An 18,814-nucleotide genomic window follows, 5' to 3' on the forward strand; every position below is an offset into this window, starting at 1 on the left:
GTCATAGTAAATTCAGATGAATTAAAGAGCTAAATGTAAAAACAAAGCAAATCCATAAAATAACTACAAAGAATAAATGTTTATTTGTCCGCTATATGCAGAAGGACTTTCTAAGCATAAAAGTACTGGAAGAAAACAGATGACAAGGAAAAATAGATTTGACTCCATAAACTTTAAAAAAATTTTGTGGTTTTGATTTGCATTTCCTTGGCGATCAATTATGTGATTATTACACATTGCATGCCTGTATCAAAACTTCTCATGTACACCATAAATATATATACCTACTAAATACCAACAAAAAATTAAAAATTTAAAAATATTTTGTGTGTCTTAAAATTACCATAAAGAAAATTAAAGAGAAAAAAACCAATGGCAATCTACGTAAAGTTGTACCTGACTATGTGAAAAGTTCTTAGAAATCAATAGGAAAATACAAATACTTCGTCAAGAAAATAATAGTCAAAAGTTACTTGAAATTTGCTAAGAGAGTAATCTTAAGTGTCCACACCACACACGCACATACACACACAATGGCAACTGTGTGGTGATGAATATGTTCATTTGATTGTGGTAAGCATTACAGGCAGATACCAAAATCCACCCATACTCAAGTCACTCAGCAGCCCTGCAGAACCCACAGATAAGAAAAGTTGCCCCTCGTGTACACAGGTTTTGCATCTTGTGAATACTGTACATTTGAACCTTGAACAACTCAGGTTTGAACTGTGTGCATCCACTTGTACGTGGATTTGTTTCAATAAATACAGTTGGTCCTCCGTATCAACAGGTTCTGCATCCACAACTAAAACCAGATCAAAAATACAGTATTCACAAAATATGAAACCCCCAGATACGGATACAGGGGGCTGACTTTTCATATCCATGGGTTCCACAGGGCCACTGCAGGACTTGAGAATGCATGGGGTTTGGTATTCAAGGGCAATCCCTGAAACCAATACCCCAAGGATACTTAGGGACGACTGTATTTTGGATCCGCGTTTGGTTGCAGATGAGGAACCCACTGATACTGTATTTATTGAAAAAAAAAAACCCTCATTATTAAGTGGGCCCATGCAGTTCAAAACTGCATTGTTCAAGGGTCAACTGTACATAAAACAAAAACAAAAAACAAACAAAAAGGAAATAGGGCAAAAACTAATAAATACCATAAAACCTATATTTAACATTTTTCCTATTCACCAATAATTCAGTGTAATACTAGTAAAACAGTAACATATTTTATGCCTATCAAAATAAGAACATAAATAATAAAATTCAGTGCTAGTGAGAATAAGGTAAAATGGACACTCTAACATACTGCTTGTGGGAGCATAAAATGAAAGAACCTTTCCAGAAAGCAATTTGGCAGTACTTATCAAGAGCCTTCATAAAGCTTGTACCCCTTTGGCAGAATAAATCCATTTTCAGTAATTTCTCTTAAGTAAATATAAATGCACACAGAAATTTTAAGTTCAAATTTTTATTCTTATTTACTTATTTTTGAGACAGAGTTTCACTCTTGTCATCCAGGCTGGGAGTGCAATGGTGTGATCTCGGCTCACTGCAACCTCCACCTCCCAGGTTCAAGCCTCATTAGCCTCCCGAGTAGCTGGGATTACAGGTGCCCGCCACCACGCCCTGCTAATTTTTGTATTTTTAGTAGAGACGGGGTTTCGCCATGTTAGCCAGGCTGATCTCAAACTCCTGACCTCAGGTGATCTGCCCGCCTCAGCCTCCCAAAGTGCTGGGATTACAGGCGTGAGCCACCGCACCCAGCTGAAGTTCAAATTTTGTATTGTTTGGGAGGCCCAGGCAGGGGAATCACGAGGTCAAGAGTTTGAAACCAGCCTGGCCAACATGGTGAAACCCCATCTCTACCAAAAAATGCAAAAATTCGCAAGTCGTGGTGGTGCACGCCTGTAATCCCAGCTAATCAGGAGGCTGAGGTGGGGGAATCGCTTGAGCTCGGGAGGCAGAGGTTGCAGTGAGCTGAAATCACGCCACTGCACTCCAGCCTGGGTGACAGAGTGAGACCTTGTTTAAAAAAAAAAAAAATCTATTATGGTAAAATATACATAACATACAATTTGCCATTTTAACCATTTTAAGTGTACAATTCAGTGGTATTAATTACATTCATAATGTTGTGGAACCATCACTATTATCTATTTCCAAAACCCTTTCATTACTCCAAACAGAAACTCTGCACCCATTAAGCAGTAACTCTCCATTTCCCCCTTCCCCTATCCCCTAGCAATCTCTAACATTCTGTCTCTATGAATGTGCCTATTCTAGATATCTCATATAAGCGGAACCATACAGTATTTGTCCTTTTGTCTGTTTTTTTTTCCACGTAGCATGTTTTCAAGGTTCATCCACATTGTATCAGTACTGTATTCCTTTTTATGACCGGATAATATTTCATTGTATGTATATACCACATTTTGTTTAGCCATTCATCTGTTGATAGACACTTGGGTTGGTTCCACCTTTTGGCTACTGTGAATAATGATGCTATGAACACTGGCATACAAGTAGGTTTTGAGTCCTTGTTGTCAATTCTTTTGGCAATTGTTATGGAATGAACTGTTCCCCCATTCCCCAGTTCCATATGTTGAAGCCCTAACCCCCAATGTGGCTGCACTTGGAGGCAGAACCTTCAAGGAGGTAACTAAAGTTAAATGTGGTCATCCAGGTGCGGCCCTAACCCAATGGGACTGGGGTCCTTGTAAGGAGAGGATGAGACACCAGTAGTGTGTGAGCACAGAGAAAAGGTCACATGAGGACACAGCAAGAAGGCAGCCATCTGCAAGCCAGGGGGAGAGGCCTCACCAGAAACCATCCCTTCTCGCACCTCTATCTTCGACTTCCAGCCTCCAGAATTGTGAGAGAATAATTCCCATTGTTTGAGCCAGCCAGTCTGACGTATTTTGTTATGGTAACCCAAGCAGACTAATATAGGTATACACCCAGGAGTGGAATTGCTGGGTCATGTGGTAATTCTATGTTTAACTTTTTGAGGAACCACCAACTTTTCCACAGCAGCTGCATGATTTTACATTCTCACCAGAAATGTATGAAGGTTCCAATTGTTCCATATCCTTATGTTTAATAATTACGATTGCAGTGTTATAACAATGAATAAAGTAGAAGAATGAATAATGTCTAATGACAGAAGACTGCCTAAATAAACTTGAATAGAACCATATGATGGATTATGCAGTCATTAAAATAATATATTAAAGAAACATTTATTAAAGATGCAGAAAAATAGGATAGAATGTTAAATGACAAAAGCAGGATTAAAAACTATCATGTTACAGTCCAATTTTGCAGAAACACTAGAAGGAAATATAGCAAAATGGAGAGTGAATTTAGGATTAAGTTTTATTTATACTTTCTGTACTTCCCATATTTTCCACAATGAACATGTGTTATTTTGATGAATAAAAGGTTACAAAAGAATAAAATACACCAATTTGGGCCAGTGCGGTGGCTCACACCTGTAATCCCAGCACTTTGGGAGGCCAAGGAGGGCAGATCACAAGGTCAGGAGATCGAGACCATCCTGGCTAACACAGTGAAACTCCATCTCTACTAAAAATACAAAAAATTAGCCAGGCGTGGTGGTGGGCGCCTGTAGTCCCAGCTACTTGGGAGGCTGCGGCAGGAGAATGGCGTGAACCCAGGAGACAGAGCTTGCAGTGAGCTGAGATTGCACCACTGCACTCCAGACTGGGAGAGAGAGCGAGACTCCATCACAAAAAAAAAAAAGAAAAAAGAAAAAAAGAAAAGAAAAGAAAAAAAAAGAATAAAATACATCAATTTGAAAGAAAAGTGAGCTGTGTACTGGTCAAAAAATAAGGCTGTAAAAATGGTCTATCTCCTGCTGAGGAGGCTACATCTTTTCAGGAAAGGGAAGAAAGGTATAGAGAAGAATGGTTATACAGATACATATTTTTTACAGTATTTTAAATCACATCTTTTCTGATAATACAAGTAATACATGCTCATTATAGAAAACTTGAAAAAAAAATAAAAAGAAACATGAAGAAATCACAGCAGTGGAGGACAGCATATGAAAAAATGAAAGAAACAAAATCACTCATAATCCCACAACCTATAGATAATAAATTATAAAAATTGTGGCATATTTCCTGTATTTCCTTGCATATTTCTTTATACCTCATTATATATTTTTTTAAATAGGTAACTGACTTCACACGATAAATGTAGCCTCTCTCCTGTTTTGTGTCATTTAGCTTTCTGGTATGAACTCTTTCCATTAGTCTAATGTATGAATGTCCATTTACTTATTTATTTATTTATTTATTTATTTATTTACTTATTTAGGGACAGAGTCTAGCTCTGTCACCCAGGCTGGAGTGCAGTGCCACGATCTCGGTTCACTGTAGCCTCCACCTCATGGGTTTTTGATTCTCATGCCTCAGCCGGGATCTCAGCTGGGATTACAGGCACATGTCAACATGTCCAGCTAATTTTTGTATGTTTTAGTAGAGACAAGGTTTCACCATGTTGGTCAGGCTGGTCTCAAACTTCTGGCCTCAAGTGATTTGCCCACCTCGGCCTCCAAAAGTGCTGGGATTACAGGAGTGAGCCACCACGTCCAGCTCTATAATTTATTTGGCTACTCGTCTGTTGGTACACAATTAGGTTCTTTTCAACTTTTAATTGTCATAATAATCCTGAGTTAAACATTTCTACCCCTAAATATCTTCCCACATCTCTGATTTCATGGGACAGACTCCCTAGAAAGGGAACCACTGGCATCAAAAAGTATAGATGTTTTTAAGGTTTTTGATTACTCTTATTAGGTTGCCTTCCAAAAAGTTTGTTCCAATTTACACTTACTAGTGGAAGAACAAATATCAGGTTTTCCTTGCTAATTTTCTAGATTTAAAAACAGCATATTGGGCTGGGAGTATTGGCTCACACCTATAATAACAACACTTTGGGAGACTGCGGCGGGTGGACTGCTTGAGCTCAGGAGTTTGAGACCAGCCTGGGCAACATGGGGAAAACCCATCTCTACAAAAAATGCAAAAAAAAAAAAAAATAGCCAGGCATGGTGGTGCATGCCTGTAGTCTCAGCAACTTGGGAGGCTGAGGTGGGAGGATCACCTGAGCCCAGGAAGTTGAGTCTGCAGTGAGGTGTGATTGTGCTACTGCCCTCCAGCCTGGAAAAAAGAATGATAGCCTATCTCCAAAAAAAAAGCATCCTGAAATCATTTCTTTGACTATTAGTCATGATAACTAGCCAATTATATTTTTATGAACTGTCTATATTTCTCCCGGAACATTAGTGCTTTTAAAAAAATTGATTTGTATGAGTTCCTTATAGTTAAGAATATTAATAAGGAAAGGAAATACTACCTCACATCAGCTCTTCTTTCTTTTATTAATTTTAAGTTCTGGGGTACATGTGCAGGATGTGCGGGTTTGTTACATAGGTAAATGGGTGCCATGGTGGTTTGCGGCACATATCAAGCCATCACCTAGGTACTAAGTCCAGCATGCATTAGCTATTTTTCCTAATGCTCTCCCTCCCCTCCCCATCCCCCAGCAGGCCCCGGTGTTTGTTGTTCCCCTCCCTGTGTCCATGTGTTCTCATTGTTCTCAAAAGAAGACATTCATGCAGCCAACAAATATATGAAAAAATGCTCAACATCACTGATCATTAGAGAAATGTGAATCAAAACCACACTGAGATACCATCTCATGCCAGTCAGAACGGCGATTATTAAAAAGTCAAAAAACAACAGATGCTGGCAAGGTTTCGGAGAAATAGGAACCCTATTGTTGTTGGGAATGTAAATTAGTTCAACCATTGTGGAAGATGTGGCAACTCCTCAAAGATCTAGAACCAGAAATACCATTTGACCCAGCAATCTCATTACTGGGTATAGACCTTCCTTAAATATCAAGTTTCCTGCTTCATTTAAAATGGATTTCGAGGGCCGGGCACGGTGGCTCATGCCTGTAATCTCAGCATTTTGGGAGGCCTAGGTGGGAAGATCACAAGGTCAGGAGTTTGAGACCAGCCTGACCAACATGATGAACTTCCATCTCTACTAAAAATACAAAAATTAGCCAGGCGTGGTGGTGCACGCTTGTAATACCAGCTACTTAGGAGGCTGAGGCAGGAGAATCACTTGAACCCGGGAGGTGGAGGTTGCAGTGAGTGGAGACCACACCACTGCACTCCAGCCTGGGCGACAGAGTGACACTCCATCTCAAAAATAAAAAAAAATAAAATGGGCTTCAACAATAGATGCTGACGAGGCTGTGGAGAAATAGGAACACTTTTACACTGTTGGTAGGAGTGTAAATTAGTTCAACCATTGTAGAAGACAGTGTGGCGATTCCTTGAGGATCTAGTACCAGAAATACCATTTGACCCAGCAATCCCATCACTGGGTATATACCCAAAGCATTATAAATCATTCTACCATAAAGACACATGCACACATGTGTTTATTGCAGCACTATTTACAATAGCAAAGACTTGGAACCAACCCAAATGCCCATCAATGATAGACTGGATAAAGAAAATGGGGCACATATACACCATGGAATACTATGCAGCCATAAAAAAGAATGAGATCATGTCCTTTGTAGGGACATGGATGAAGCTGGAAGCCATCATTCTCAGCAAACTAACACAGGAACAGAAAACCAAACACTGCATGTTCTCACTCATAAGTGGGAGCTGAACAATGAGAACACATGGCCATAGAGAGGGGAACAACACATACTGGGGCCTGTCGGTGGGGTGGGGTGAGGAGGGAGGACATTAGGACAAATACCTAATGCATTTGGGGCTTAAAACCTAGATGACAGGTTGATAGGTGCAGCAAACCACCATGGCACATGTATACCTATGTAACAAACCTGCACATTCTGCACATGTATCCTGGAACTTAAAGTAAAATTTTAAAAATAATAATAATAAAATGGGTTTTGATTTATAAAAATCTTATCTACATATAGTAGTTTTTTAGTATACATGCTGCCAAAGAGAGCACCATATAGCTTTTTACCACATAAAGCAAGATATATCTCCCAACCTTTGCCTAAAGAAATGACTAGTAAGAGGAAAGCAACGCCCTCAGAATGCCACATGGTATACAGAAAAAACATTATCCAATCATGGGAACTCAAGAAAAAGTCATTCTAAAAAGAACGTTAGAAGTATGCCTGATGATATAAGCAATTTCACATATAGGTCTATTAACAGGAATCTTTATGGCCCGTTTCTCATCTTGGCCAGGGTTTAGCACACAGTAGGCAGTGATTACAACGAAGCCACATATATGTGGATGGAAGCACAGACCACTGTATTATGCACACTTATACCCGACCCTCTTGCAGCAGCAGCAGAGAGAAGAAATAAGCAGTCTGGAATCAGACCTGCTCTAGCTTCATCTTATGCTAATTATATGAACTTACATACTGGTGCTTCACCTATTTCCTCATCCGTAAAATGGGGATAATACCAATCTCATGGGGCTGTTACAAGTCTTAAATGAGAGAAAGGTAAATCACCTAGCACAGTGCCCAACATGTAGTAGAAACTCAATAAATGCTACTAGCAACTTTCCTCTTCTTGGGTTGTGTCTTAGGCCTTCCTTCCTCAATACTGCCCTCCAGTGGACTAGGAGTCTCCTCCCACTATATAAGGTGGGTCCCACGTGAAAATCCAGTACAGGAAAATCTAAATTTCAAAAATAGGTAAAGTTTATTTTTCTCATTTACTAAAGAGGTTTTTGTAAAGTTTAGGCTAGAGTATATTTAAATTGTGATTCGATCTACATAAGTACAGCTGATTTGCAGTTTTTCAGGAGCTTGTTGCCTATCTAAATTTCCTATCTAAATCTAGCTCATTTTCCATCTAAATCTATCTTCCCTCCCCCACTGATTTCTCCCAAGAATTGGTGACCACCCTGACTTTCTTGTTCAACTCAGCCTTTTCCCTAGGCAATGTCCCCGTAGTTTTACTCACCCACACAGTTGTCACAGATGCTGCAATGGGAGGCCCGGGGAGGCCGGAAGATCTTGCATGTATAACAGTATTTCAGTTTCACAATCTGGTTGTTTATCTGGAAATTCTTGATACGAGGGGGTGGTCGCTGGCCCTGGGGCACCGCACCATTGGTAGCTTCTGTAAATCAATAAAGACAGCTAATATCACAGCTAGCCATTATTTCAGCCCAAAAGTCTCACCACCTCTCCAAACCCAATGGGGGCATTCAAAGGTTCCCTAAGCCTACTGTCTTCTCTAGGCAATCATTTATAGACTAGACACTCAACATCACAGAATATGCCCATAAAACTCCACTAAGTGTATGCAGTTCTGTGGTATACATATGAAAAAGTGTTTCTTCGAGACTTTTTTTCTGATTACAAACAAAAACATTCATAAAAAAAAATTGCTAAAAATACATTAAATGAAAACATCCAATTTCACTAATAATCAGAGAAATAAAAATTAAAGCACAAAGATACCATTTCTACCTATCATATTAAAAAGCAATACAAAGAACAAAAATACCCCATGTTAACAAGGGTGGGGAAAGGTCATTCTCATATCTTATCAGTGAGCAATATGGCAGCTGCTACTAAACTTTTTTTTTCTTTTAAGATGGAGTCTCGCTCTGTCGCCCAGGCTGGAGTGCAGTGGTGTGGTCTCAGTCTTGGCTCACTGCAACCTCCGCCTCTTGGGTTCAAGTGATTCTCCTGCCTCAGCCTCCTGAGTAGCTGGGATCACAGGGGCCCACCACCATGCCTGGCTGATTTTTGTATTTTTAGTAGAGATGGGGTTGTATCACGTTGGTCAAGCTGGTCTCAAACTCCAGACCTCAAGTGATCCACCTGCCTCAGCCTCCCAAAGTGCTGGGATTACAGGCGTGAGCCACCATGCCCAGCCAGCTACCAAAGTTTTAAACATGTGTATTCATGTACTGACCGAGTCTACTTCTAGAAACTTATCAAAATTATAATGAGATATACGAAAGATGTTTGTATAAGAATATCTGTCACAGAGTTCCTTTTAATAGTGAAAAACTAAAAATAACTTCAATGTCACAATAGGAGGTTGGTTAAGTAAATTATGTTATGTGTATAGAATGGAATATTATGCAGCCATTAAAAATGATATAGATGAAAGAATGGCAAAAACAGGAAAATACAATATATGGCAAAATGAAAATAAATGTTAAAAAGCAATATGCAGAAAACAATACTATCTTGCAAACATAAAATATATGCATGTGAAAAGAAACGACTCGTAATACAAAAACAGTTATTGAAATAAAAGTAACACTTGCTTATTGTAAACATTTAGAAAAAAATAGAACAGGGCCAGGCGCGGTGGCTCACGCCTGTAATCCCAGCACTTTGGGAGGCTGAGGCAGGCGGATCACCTGAGATCAGGAGTTCGACACCAGCCTGGCCAACATGGCAAAACCCCGTGTCTACTAAAAATACAAAAATTAGCCAGGCATGGTGGCACACGTCTGTAATCCCAGCTACTCTGGAGGCTGAGGCAGGAGAATTGCCTGAACCTGGGAGGCAGCCTGGGTGACAGAGCGAGCGAGACTCCATCTCAAAATTTTTTTTTTTTGGAAAAAACATAAAGTATAAATAAGAAAACATAAATGTCACTGACAGTCTCTCAGCTCAGAGATATTTATATTTTTTGGTGTATTTCCTTCTAATCTTCTATTAACAGGTAAGCATTCATAATTTTTTTAAAAAATTGAGATAATATTATAAATGCAGTTTTGTACCGTGAAGTATTTACTTAATATTATATGCTGTGAACATTTTCTCACTGTTAATTTTTTTCTAAAACATAACTACTGGTAATATTCCATCATATATGTGTCCTGTGATTTATTTAAATATTCCATATTGTTGGGATTTTTACTATTTAGCTGACGTTACATGTAAAAATTTAAAATATTACAGATAAAAGCTTAAATCCCCTTCGATCACCACCTCAATCCTAGTCCCCTCCTCCCTTCCAAGAACATATTCATGTGTTAAAATTAATTTCTAAAACAGAAAGAATAAAGAAAAGAATGTTGAAGTCTAAGCAGTAATACATGAAGTTGCCGGCATTAAAATAGCTACTCATATTTAAAAGAAAAGAAAAAACGATGCACTAAGAATCCTTCTACAGTAATTTGTAAAAATCTTTATCTCCTTTAGTTAAACCCTCAGAGAAGTAGAACTACTGGGTCAAAGGGTATGACCCTTTAAAGTACATATTACTTATTACCAAACTGCTTCCCAGACAGACCGTATGAATTTGCATGCCTGCCCATCCACAGCATATGAGAGTGCCTGTCTCACTGCACCCTCGCCATGCAGTATAATTCTAAAAACAGAATATTTTTCAATTCACTTTGATTTTAAAAATATCTGCCATATGGAACATTTTTCCTTTTTTTGTGGAGTGGGGTAGATGCTGTGAAATCAAACAATAACAGTGTGTCACAAGTCTTAAAAGGATGAGGACAGCTATTCATTAGAGGATAAGTACCAGCATGCCACCTTAATATTCTATGCATATGCTTTCCATGAGGGCACCTGGGAGACAGGGTTCATAGTTCACCTTCCCCGGGAGGCCGTATCAGGCAAGGGCATCACATGACTTCCTCTCTCCCCATCCCCCACCCACAGCATACCCAGTACAGGACTAAATACAAAATGACAAAAACTTCCTAACATAAACACACATATGAACTGAAAAACGTACTCTTCTACCGAGAGAAACATGCTAAATGCAGAGGCCGCGATGTGACAGCTTGAGTCTGAGCCCCAGGCCCAGTGATCGGGCAGAAAAGAGATAACTTTGTTAACAATCTGCTGTGAGAGGCAAGAGACAAGTCAAGGTACTGCCTTGACCCTCAGTTTCTCCATATGTGAATGGGAAGGGAACTGGAAAAGAATAACCCAGATGGAGAAAAAACAGCACTCACAACTCTTCCTCACCATCTTGCTCCTAATTACTCCTAGTTCTCTCGGGTCTCCCCAGAACTCCAGCTGTGCCAACACACATCACCTCTGCTCTCTTCCCATTATCCCCACCCTCACCCCACCCCCAAATAGTTATAGCTCACATGTGCACAAACCCATTTCTCCTTAGCTCAACTAAAACAGGCTGGAATTTTTCAAAATGAAATCCGTTAAGAAGCCTAAGGGAAAACACAGCTAAAATAAACAAAAGAAATACATGGGCCGGGCACGGTGGCTCACACCTATAATCCCAGAACTTTGGGAGGCCAAGGCCAGAGGATAACTTGAGGTCGGGAGTTCGAGACTAGCTTGGCCAATATGGTGAAACACTGTCTCTACTAAAAATACAAAAATTAGCTGGGAGTGGTGGTGGGCGCCCGTAATCTCAGCTACTCTGGAGACTGAGGCACGAGAATCACTTGAACCTGAGAGGTGGAGGTCGCAGTGAGCTGAGATCACGCCACTGCACGCCAGCGTGGTGGACAGAGTGAAACTGTGAAAAAAAAAGAAGGAAGGAAAAAAAGGAAGGAAGGAAGGAAGGAAGGAAGGAAGGAAGGAAGGAAGGAAGGAAGGAAGGAAGGAGAGAGAAAAAGAAAAAAGAAATACATGGAAGCCTTCAAAGCACCCTCAAAGAACACAGATTGGTGCTCTACTGGCACAGCTTCTTAGTCTTACAAGTCCTGGGTCCCTTTTTCTTACTCTGTCTAGCTTGGATGCCAACTCAAGCTACCTGGGTACCAAACCTGAGAACCATTTAGGTAGGCACTGGTGGGCTTCCACTCCCTCCTAGTACTTGCATCATAGTCTTCTTCTCACTGTGAGATCCCAGGATATCTCCTCCTCTGGCCCTGGGATAGTTCTGCTTCAATTCATGAAGCCACCCTGGCTCCTAGATAATGTAGCACTTCATCTCTGTACCAAAGATCCTTATCCTGAGCTGCGGTCTGCACTCTATTGACCCTGCAATTGCTTCTTTTACCCCTCCTAGAATTCTCAGTGGTTCCTGGCGCCACAGCTGCCCCCTTTCACATTGCATGTTCCCCTAAAGCAGGGTTTTTTGTTTGTTTTTTGAGACGGAGTCTCGCTCTGTTGCCCAGGCTGGAGTGCAGTGGCACAATCTAGACTCACTGCAACCTCCACCTCCCAGATTCAAATGATTCTCATGCCTCAGCCTCCTGAGTAGCTGGGATTACAGGCACACACCACCATGCCCGGCTAATTTTTGTATTTTTAGTAGAGACAGGGTTTCACCATGTTGGCCAGGCTGGTCTTGAACTCCTGACCTCAAGTGATCCACCCACCTCAGCCTCCCCAAGTGCTGGGATTATAGGCGTGAGCCACAGCGCCCGGCCTAAAGCAGGAATTCTTGGTTGGGGGTGGGGATAAATGTATGTGCTTCAGAAGATCTATGAATCCCTGAAATTACATCCAAAACTATGTACATGTACATGCATATAAGAGCATTTTTATGGGGAGAAGGTTTACAGCTTTCATCAAAACACCAAAAGTGCCTCTTGAGCCACTTGCTCAAGCCCCCTCTCACTCTGTGGAGTGTACTTTTGTTTCAATAAATTTGTGCTAACCGGGTGTAGTGGCTCACACCTGTAATCCCAGCACTTTGGGAGACCAAGGCGGGCAGATCACAAGGTCAGGAGATCGAGACCATCCTGGTCAATGTGGTGAAACCCCATCTCTACTAAAAATACAAAAATTAGCTGGGTGTGGTGGCACGTGCCTGTAATCCCAGCTACTCGGGAGGCTGAGGCAGGAGAATCACTTGAACCTTGGAGTCAGAGCTTGCAGTGAGCCAAGATCATGCCACTGCACTTCAGCCTGGTAACAAAGCCAGACTCTGTCTCTAAATAAATAAATAAATAAATAAATAAAATGATAATAAATCTGTGCTTTCATTGCTTCAGAAAAAATGTGTTGGTGACCACCTCCCCCAGATAAGTAATAAAACCATCCTCTTGGGAACAATACAGCAGGACCTTGGTAACAAATCCTTCCGCAAATGTGACCCAATGCAGTGAAGGACAAAGTCTATTACTTTAGACTGTTGCTACACCTGCCTTACTAAATTCACAGAGTAGTCATGATCTCAGATTCAGGATCTCAGAGAGAAAAGGCTAGAAGTGATTATTATCTGCAACTACTATTATGATTCCATTCTTTTACTGATTAGGGCCACCCACTACACAGCAGCTTGCCAGCTGGTTGGGAGACTCACCTATCTCCATTTCTATGAAAGCTGCTTCATCTGGTAGCGCCCGAGGAATCACTCCAGGGTCACTGAAGCTGGTCCTCAATAGTGTAGCCATGGAGAAAAGGAAGAGCATGGCAGCAAACACAGGGATGGCCGGAGACAGCTGAACAGCCAGGTAGCGGCACCTGAAGAAAGCAGGTAATTCAACATTTAATGATACCTACCCTATATTGATCTCCAATTGTTACCAGTATGTCAATCTGGCCCCCACAACAGAATCAGCAGTACCTCAAGGGCAGGGACCATGTTTTTTCTCTTGATTTACCCAAAACTCCTGACATATGGCTCTACCCATAGTAAGAGCTCAACAAATAATTGACTGCTGCCACCTATAACATGCAGAAGACAGTCCTGAGGACACTCTCTTACCCCCAAGTCCAGTCTATCCTATCAGCCCACCGGGAGCTACATTTCCTCTACCTCAGGAAAGTTCACACCTGCTAAGAATAGGGAAGCAACTGAGCCTGGATTTCTAAGCAACACAGGTTGATCTCACTCTGGGAATGTCCAGGGCTTTTCATATCCACTGATCTGGCATTCAGGCTGAGCTTGATGAGGAGGGAGAAAAGATGAGAACCAACCAGAAAGCAGGTTCACAGTGTCAGAGAGTATCTCCGCATGCTTCAAGACCAATGAAAACCTTCAGGGCTGTTGACTGACTCTGCAACATCCATTCCTCTGGTCTCCTCAATTAGCTCAGCTAATAAGTGACTAATGACCATCAGCAAGAAAATAAGAAAATCGTTTCTCCTTAGTACCCCTCCCCAACATCATGTTCACTCCCCCCTTTCCTCATAATGCACCTGGCAAGCTATTTCTCCTTCTCTCTGAATATCCCAACTCTACTCATCTTTCAGGTGCCAGAGACATCAATATCATCATTGTCATCATTGCAACTATAATTTATTGACGGCTCTCCATAAGCCAGGCACTGTACTAAGCTCTTCATCTACATTATCCCATCCAGTTCTCACACTAAATCTATGAAATAGATTCTACTATACCCATCTGATACATGAAGAATCTGGGACTTAGAGAATTCTTACTTCCTCCAAAAGGCTTATGCTAAGCTGCAATAATCTCTCTCTTCTCTACTCCCTGTGGTCCTCACTTCCAGAGCCTTGCATTATTTCCTAGCTATTTCTCAGTATGTTGATGGCATCTCCCTCAACCGGACTTCCTAAGAGCAAGGACCTAGTTTTATTGGACTGGGAATGCTCGGGTTTGAATTATGGCTCTACCAGCTCCTAGCTGGGTGACTTAGTTAACTTCAGTCTCCTTATCCATAAAATGAGGATAATAACAGTGCTTGATGAGGTCACTGTGTGGATCAAATGCACTAGTATAAAGTGCTTAGAACTGCACTTGACACACAGTAAATACTAAACACTAAGTAAAATGTTAGCTATTAACATTATCACCATGATTCCGTATCTCCCAGAGCTCTAATATAAGTAAGGGAACAAAGAAGCTATCAATAAATACTTGTTGATCTGAACTGAATTTCAAACAAAATAAATAGGAATATGTGAGGAGAGTTATCGCTGACCTATTTTTATCCTCCTCCTCCTGAGGCACATTTCTCCTTGAAAACAGAGTTTTCACTTGGAGGCAGACTATAAGTGGAGGAGCAAGGAGCAGAGGGAGAGCAGAGAAAGTAAGCTAAGAAAAACGCTTACCTCATCAGCATGAGAAGTAAGCAAGCTGCTGGCCATTCAAAGCAAACGTTTAACCCCGGTTATATATTCTCTGCAGCTTCGGAACAACCCCCATGAGGTCCTCCCCTAGCTCCCTGCCACACACACAACTGCATGGGGGGACACAAGCCAAGTTTTATATTAGGCTAAGCAGTTTTCGATGAAGGTGAACGTATGTACTGAACCTGGAGGATGATTTTAGTGACTTTTTTGTTTGCTTGCTTGCTTATTTTTAACAAAATCCTTCATCTTAGGTTGCTCTTTAATGATTTACTTCCTTCTCCTAAAAGCCAAGGGTTGGGGGGAAAATTGGAGAATTGAAGGATCTGGCAGCTGAGTTCAGGGTAATTAAGGTTCTTACATATCACTAGCTTGTGGATTACCTTATTTTCCACTACTCCTTTTCACTGGTACAGATTAACCAAAAAGGGAATTCAGAAGCGAAAATCACCTCCACTTATCAGGAACCCAAAGGATGCAGGAGAAGAATGAGGCTTCATTTCATGAACAAGCAAAGTGAAATCACCACACTAACAGCAAATAGGAATCTTCCTGGCCACTGCCCATCACTAAGATCATTCTTGAAAACAAAGAAGTAATGTCTCCAGGACTCAAACTGCCCTGGATGTATCATCTCCAATCAAAAGCCTTAAAAAATCAGATCTATCTGATTGGCCACCAAAGAGAGTTTAATTTTTTTATTAAAGAGAAAACATACAGAGTGAGTAGAACAGCAGCAAAAAATTCTAAATTAATGCTGCCCCGCTGCACAGAAGGACCCAAGCTTAACTAAGTCCAGTTCCAACACCTGCTTGTAGGCCAGACAAAGGACAACTTAGACTTGAACTACGCTACGCCATCAAGGATAAAGGTCTCTGTAATCTCCACACAGAGCATCTTCTGCACCTGCTAAAACAATCCACTCTGTATGTCAACAAGTACACAACAGGCCTATTGTATTGTTCTCCTCCAGAGATGAGGCTATTGGCAGCCAGTCATCTCTAGTGAGTGGGTGTGGCTGTGAAGCCAGATGTGGGACCAGCAGGCCTTTCTACTCTGAGTAAGGGGAAACTTCGAGCGCCAGCCACTACGACTATTGTGAACTGCAACCCATAGTGTTTGTCTTCAAAAGTTATGATAAAAAACCCACCAATACCCCTGGTGGGGGTATTTGGGAAGGGAGGATTGGGAAGATGTTTGTCAAAGGACATAAAATTTCAGTAAGGAAGAATAAGTTGAGATCTATTGCCCAGCATGAGGACTATGGTTAATAACGCTATATTGTATACCAGAAAATTGCTAGGAGAGTAGATTTTAAGCATTCCCAACATTAAAAAAATAAGTATGTAAGGTAATACATATGTTAATTAGCTTGATTTAACTATTCCAAATGTATACATGTATCGAAACATCATATTGTATACCAGATATATATATATATATATCCTTGTGTGTGTGTATATATATATCTTTATATATGTATATTTGTGTGTGTGTGTATATATATATCTTTATATATATATATATATATATTCAACTTTTGTCAATTTAAAAATACTTCAAAAATATCACCCTAGGCTAATCCCATAATTGCTATAAGCTGGAAGTCTGTCTCTGACAAAAATAAGCTATGTGAAAGTTTGGTGGTAATTCCCAATACAGACCTCCAAAGTCAGGAGTATCCTCAAACATCACTAACTTGTCTAAGATAAAGACTAGATCAGTCAAGCACGGTGGCTCACACCTGTAATCCCAGCACTTTGGGAGGCCAAGGTAGGTGGATCATCTGAGGTCAGGAGTTCAAGACCATCCTGGCCAACACGGCAAAACCCCATCTCCACTAAAAATACAAAAATAAGGCCAGGCACGTTGGCTCACACCTATAATCCCAGCACTTTGGGAGTCCAAGGTAGGCAGATCACAAGGTTAGGAGATCAAGACCATCCTGGCTAACACGGTGAAACCCCGTCTCTACTAAAAATACAAAAAATTAGCTGGGCGTGGTGTTGGGCACCTGTAGTCCCAGCTACTTGGGAGGCTGAGGCAGGAGAACAGCGTGAACCCAGGAGGTGGAGCTTGCAGTGAGTGGAGATTGTGCCACTGCACTCCAGCCTGGGCGACAGTGCAAGACTCCGTCTCAAAACTAAATAAATAAATAAATACTACTAAGAAATACAAAAAACTAGCCGGGCGAGGTGGCGGGCGCCTGTAGTCCCAGCTACTTGGGAGGCTGAGGCCGGAGAATGGCGTGAACCCGGGAGGCGGAGCTTGCAGTGAGCTGAGATCCGGCCACTGCACTCCAGCCTGGGCTACAGAGTGAGACTCCGTCTCAAAAAAAAAAAAAAAAAAAAAAAACTAAATAAATAAATAAATAAATAAATAAGCCGGGCATGGTGGCATGCGTCTGTAATCCCAGCTTACTCGGGAAGCTGAGCCAGGAGAATCGCTTGAACCCATGAGGCAGAGGTTGCAGTGAGCTGAGACTGCACCACTGCACTCCAGCCTGGTGACAGAGCAAGACTCCATCTCAAAAAAAAAAAAAAAAAAAAGACTAGATCAGATCTGTCATCCACAAATATAAACTGTTTTTGAAACTCCCTATACCACTCCTCGGAATAATAATATCCATATACTTCTTAAAACAGAACTCTCCTGTATTCAAAGTACCAAGAGGCCTTTCTCCTTCCTGGGGATTAGAGTTCCTTTTCTCCCTTATGAATTTTATAAATGCAACCATGTCCCAACTAAGTCTTCATTTCTGCCACCTGAAGAGACATCATCATTTTAAGCCATCCTCTACTGACTTCTTGACTGTCCTCAGGCTACCATAGCTGGACTAGACAACTGGAATCCCACATGTCCCCTCAGGCGGCACGGTGGTACTGACCAGCAGTAACCATCAGTGCCAGGCTGGGCTCATGTGTCATGTCCCATCCCCCATCCCTAGCATGCTAGTTCACTGGAGGGATGATGGTAATGACACAGACTTCAATTCACATGAAAACACTCAGAAGAGATTCATGAGTGGAATGGGTAAGAATCTAGACAGAGAGCTATGCCTTACAGATTGGCAGCTTGGATTGGTGTTCTGTACAATACACTGCTTCTAAGTCTCCCTAATAGCTTTCTTGCTATGTTTTTTGGTTTGTTTGTTCTTTTATCAATGTAATCAGTCAGCCAACAAGTATTTGTTGGTTTAACAACTGAAGAACAAGGGAAATAGGAGTTAATTTTGTTGAGGAAAACATAACTGACATATGAAACAGCTAAAGAATAAGATGACTGATAATCAAGTGTTAGAACGGTGACTCAGCCTCTATGGGCTGTAAGTGGTCAGGGAAGAGCTCTGTGGGGGAGCTGCTGGCTGCTTGAAACTGCTCCAGTAGCAGCTGGTAAATATGGCTTTAAGGAGGAAGGCCCAAGGATCAGAGCCCCACGATACTCTTTGGTCACACATGAGAGAAATAAGCCTTTGCTATAATACCTCCCTGATATAGACGGCCATCTGTCCTCTTACTACCTACCTGCTACTGACTGAATGTCTATATCCCTGCAAAATTCATATGTTGAAATCTTAACATCCAATGTGATGGATTATGGAGGTGGGGCCTTTGGGGGGTGATTAAGTCACCTAAGGCTCCACCCTCATGAATGGGATTAGCATCCTTATAAAAGAAATCCTGGCAAGCTCCCTTGCCCCTTTGGCCATGTGAACACACAGAGAGAAGACAGCCATCTATGAACCAGAAAGCAGGCCTTCATCAGTCACCAAACCTGTAGGCATCTTGATCTTGTACTTGCCAGC

The 18,814-nt window shown here is 41.3% G+C and overlaps 1 protein-coding gene across 1 annotated transcript in view; it reads right to left on the bottom strand.

Moving 5' to 3' along the window:
• The window catches only part of ZDHHC9 (zinc finger DHHC-type palmitoyltransferase 9), a 36,949-nt gene that overhangs the window by 10,326 nt on the left and 7,809 nt on the right, over window positions 1-18,814 (bottom strand). The window contains exons 2-3 of the mRNA XM_015128169.3: window positions 13,277-13,437; window positions 8,027-8,185 (exon numbers count right to left, since the gene is read on the bottom strand). Of these exons, the coding sequence (XP_014983655.1) occupies window positions 8,027-8,185; window positions 13,277-13,437 (320 nt within the window). The remainder of the gene's footprint in view (window positions 1-8,026; window positions 8,186-13,276; window positions 13,438-18,814) is intronic.

This window comes from Macaca mulatta, chromosome X, assembly GCF_049350105.2.
Source record: "Macaca mulatta isolate MMU2019108-1 chromosome X, T2T-MMU8v2.0, whole genome shotgun sequence".
Lineage (NCBI taxonomy): Eukaryota > Metazoa > Chordata > Mammalia > Primates > Cercopithecidae > Macaca > Macaca mulatta.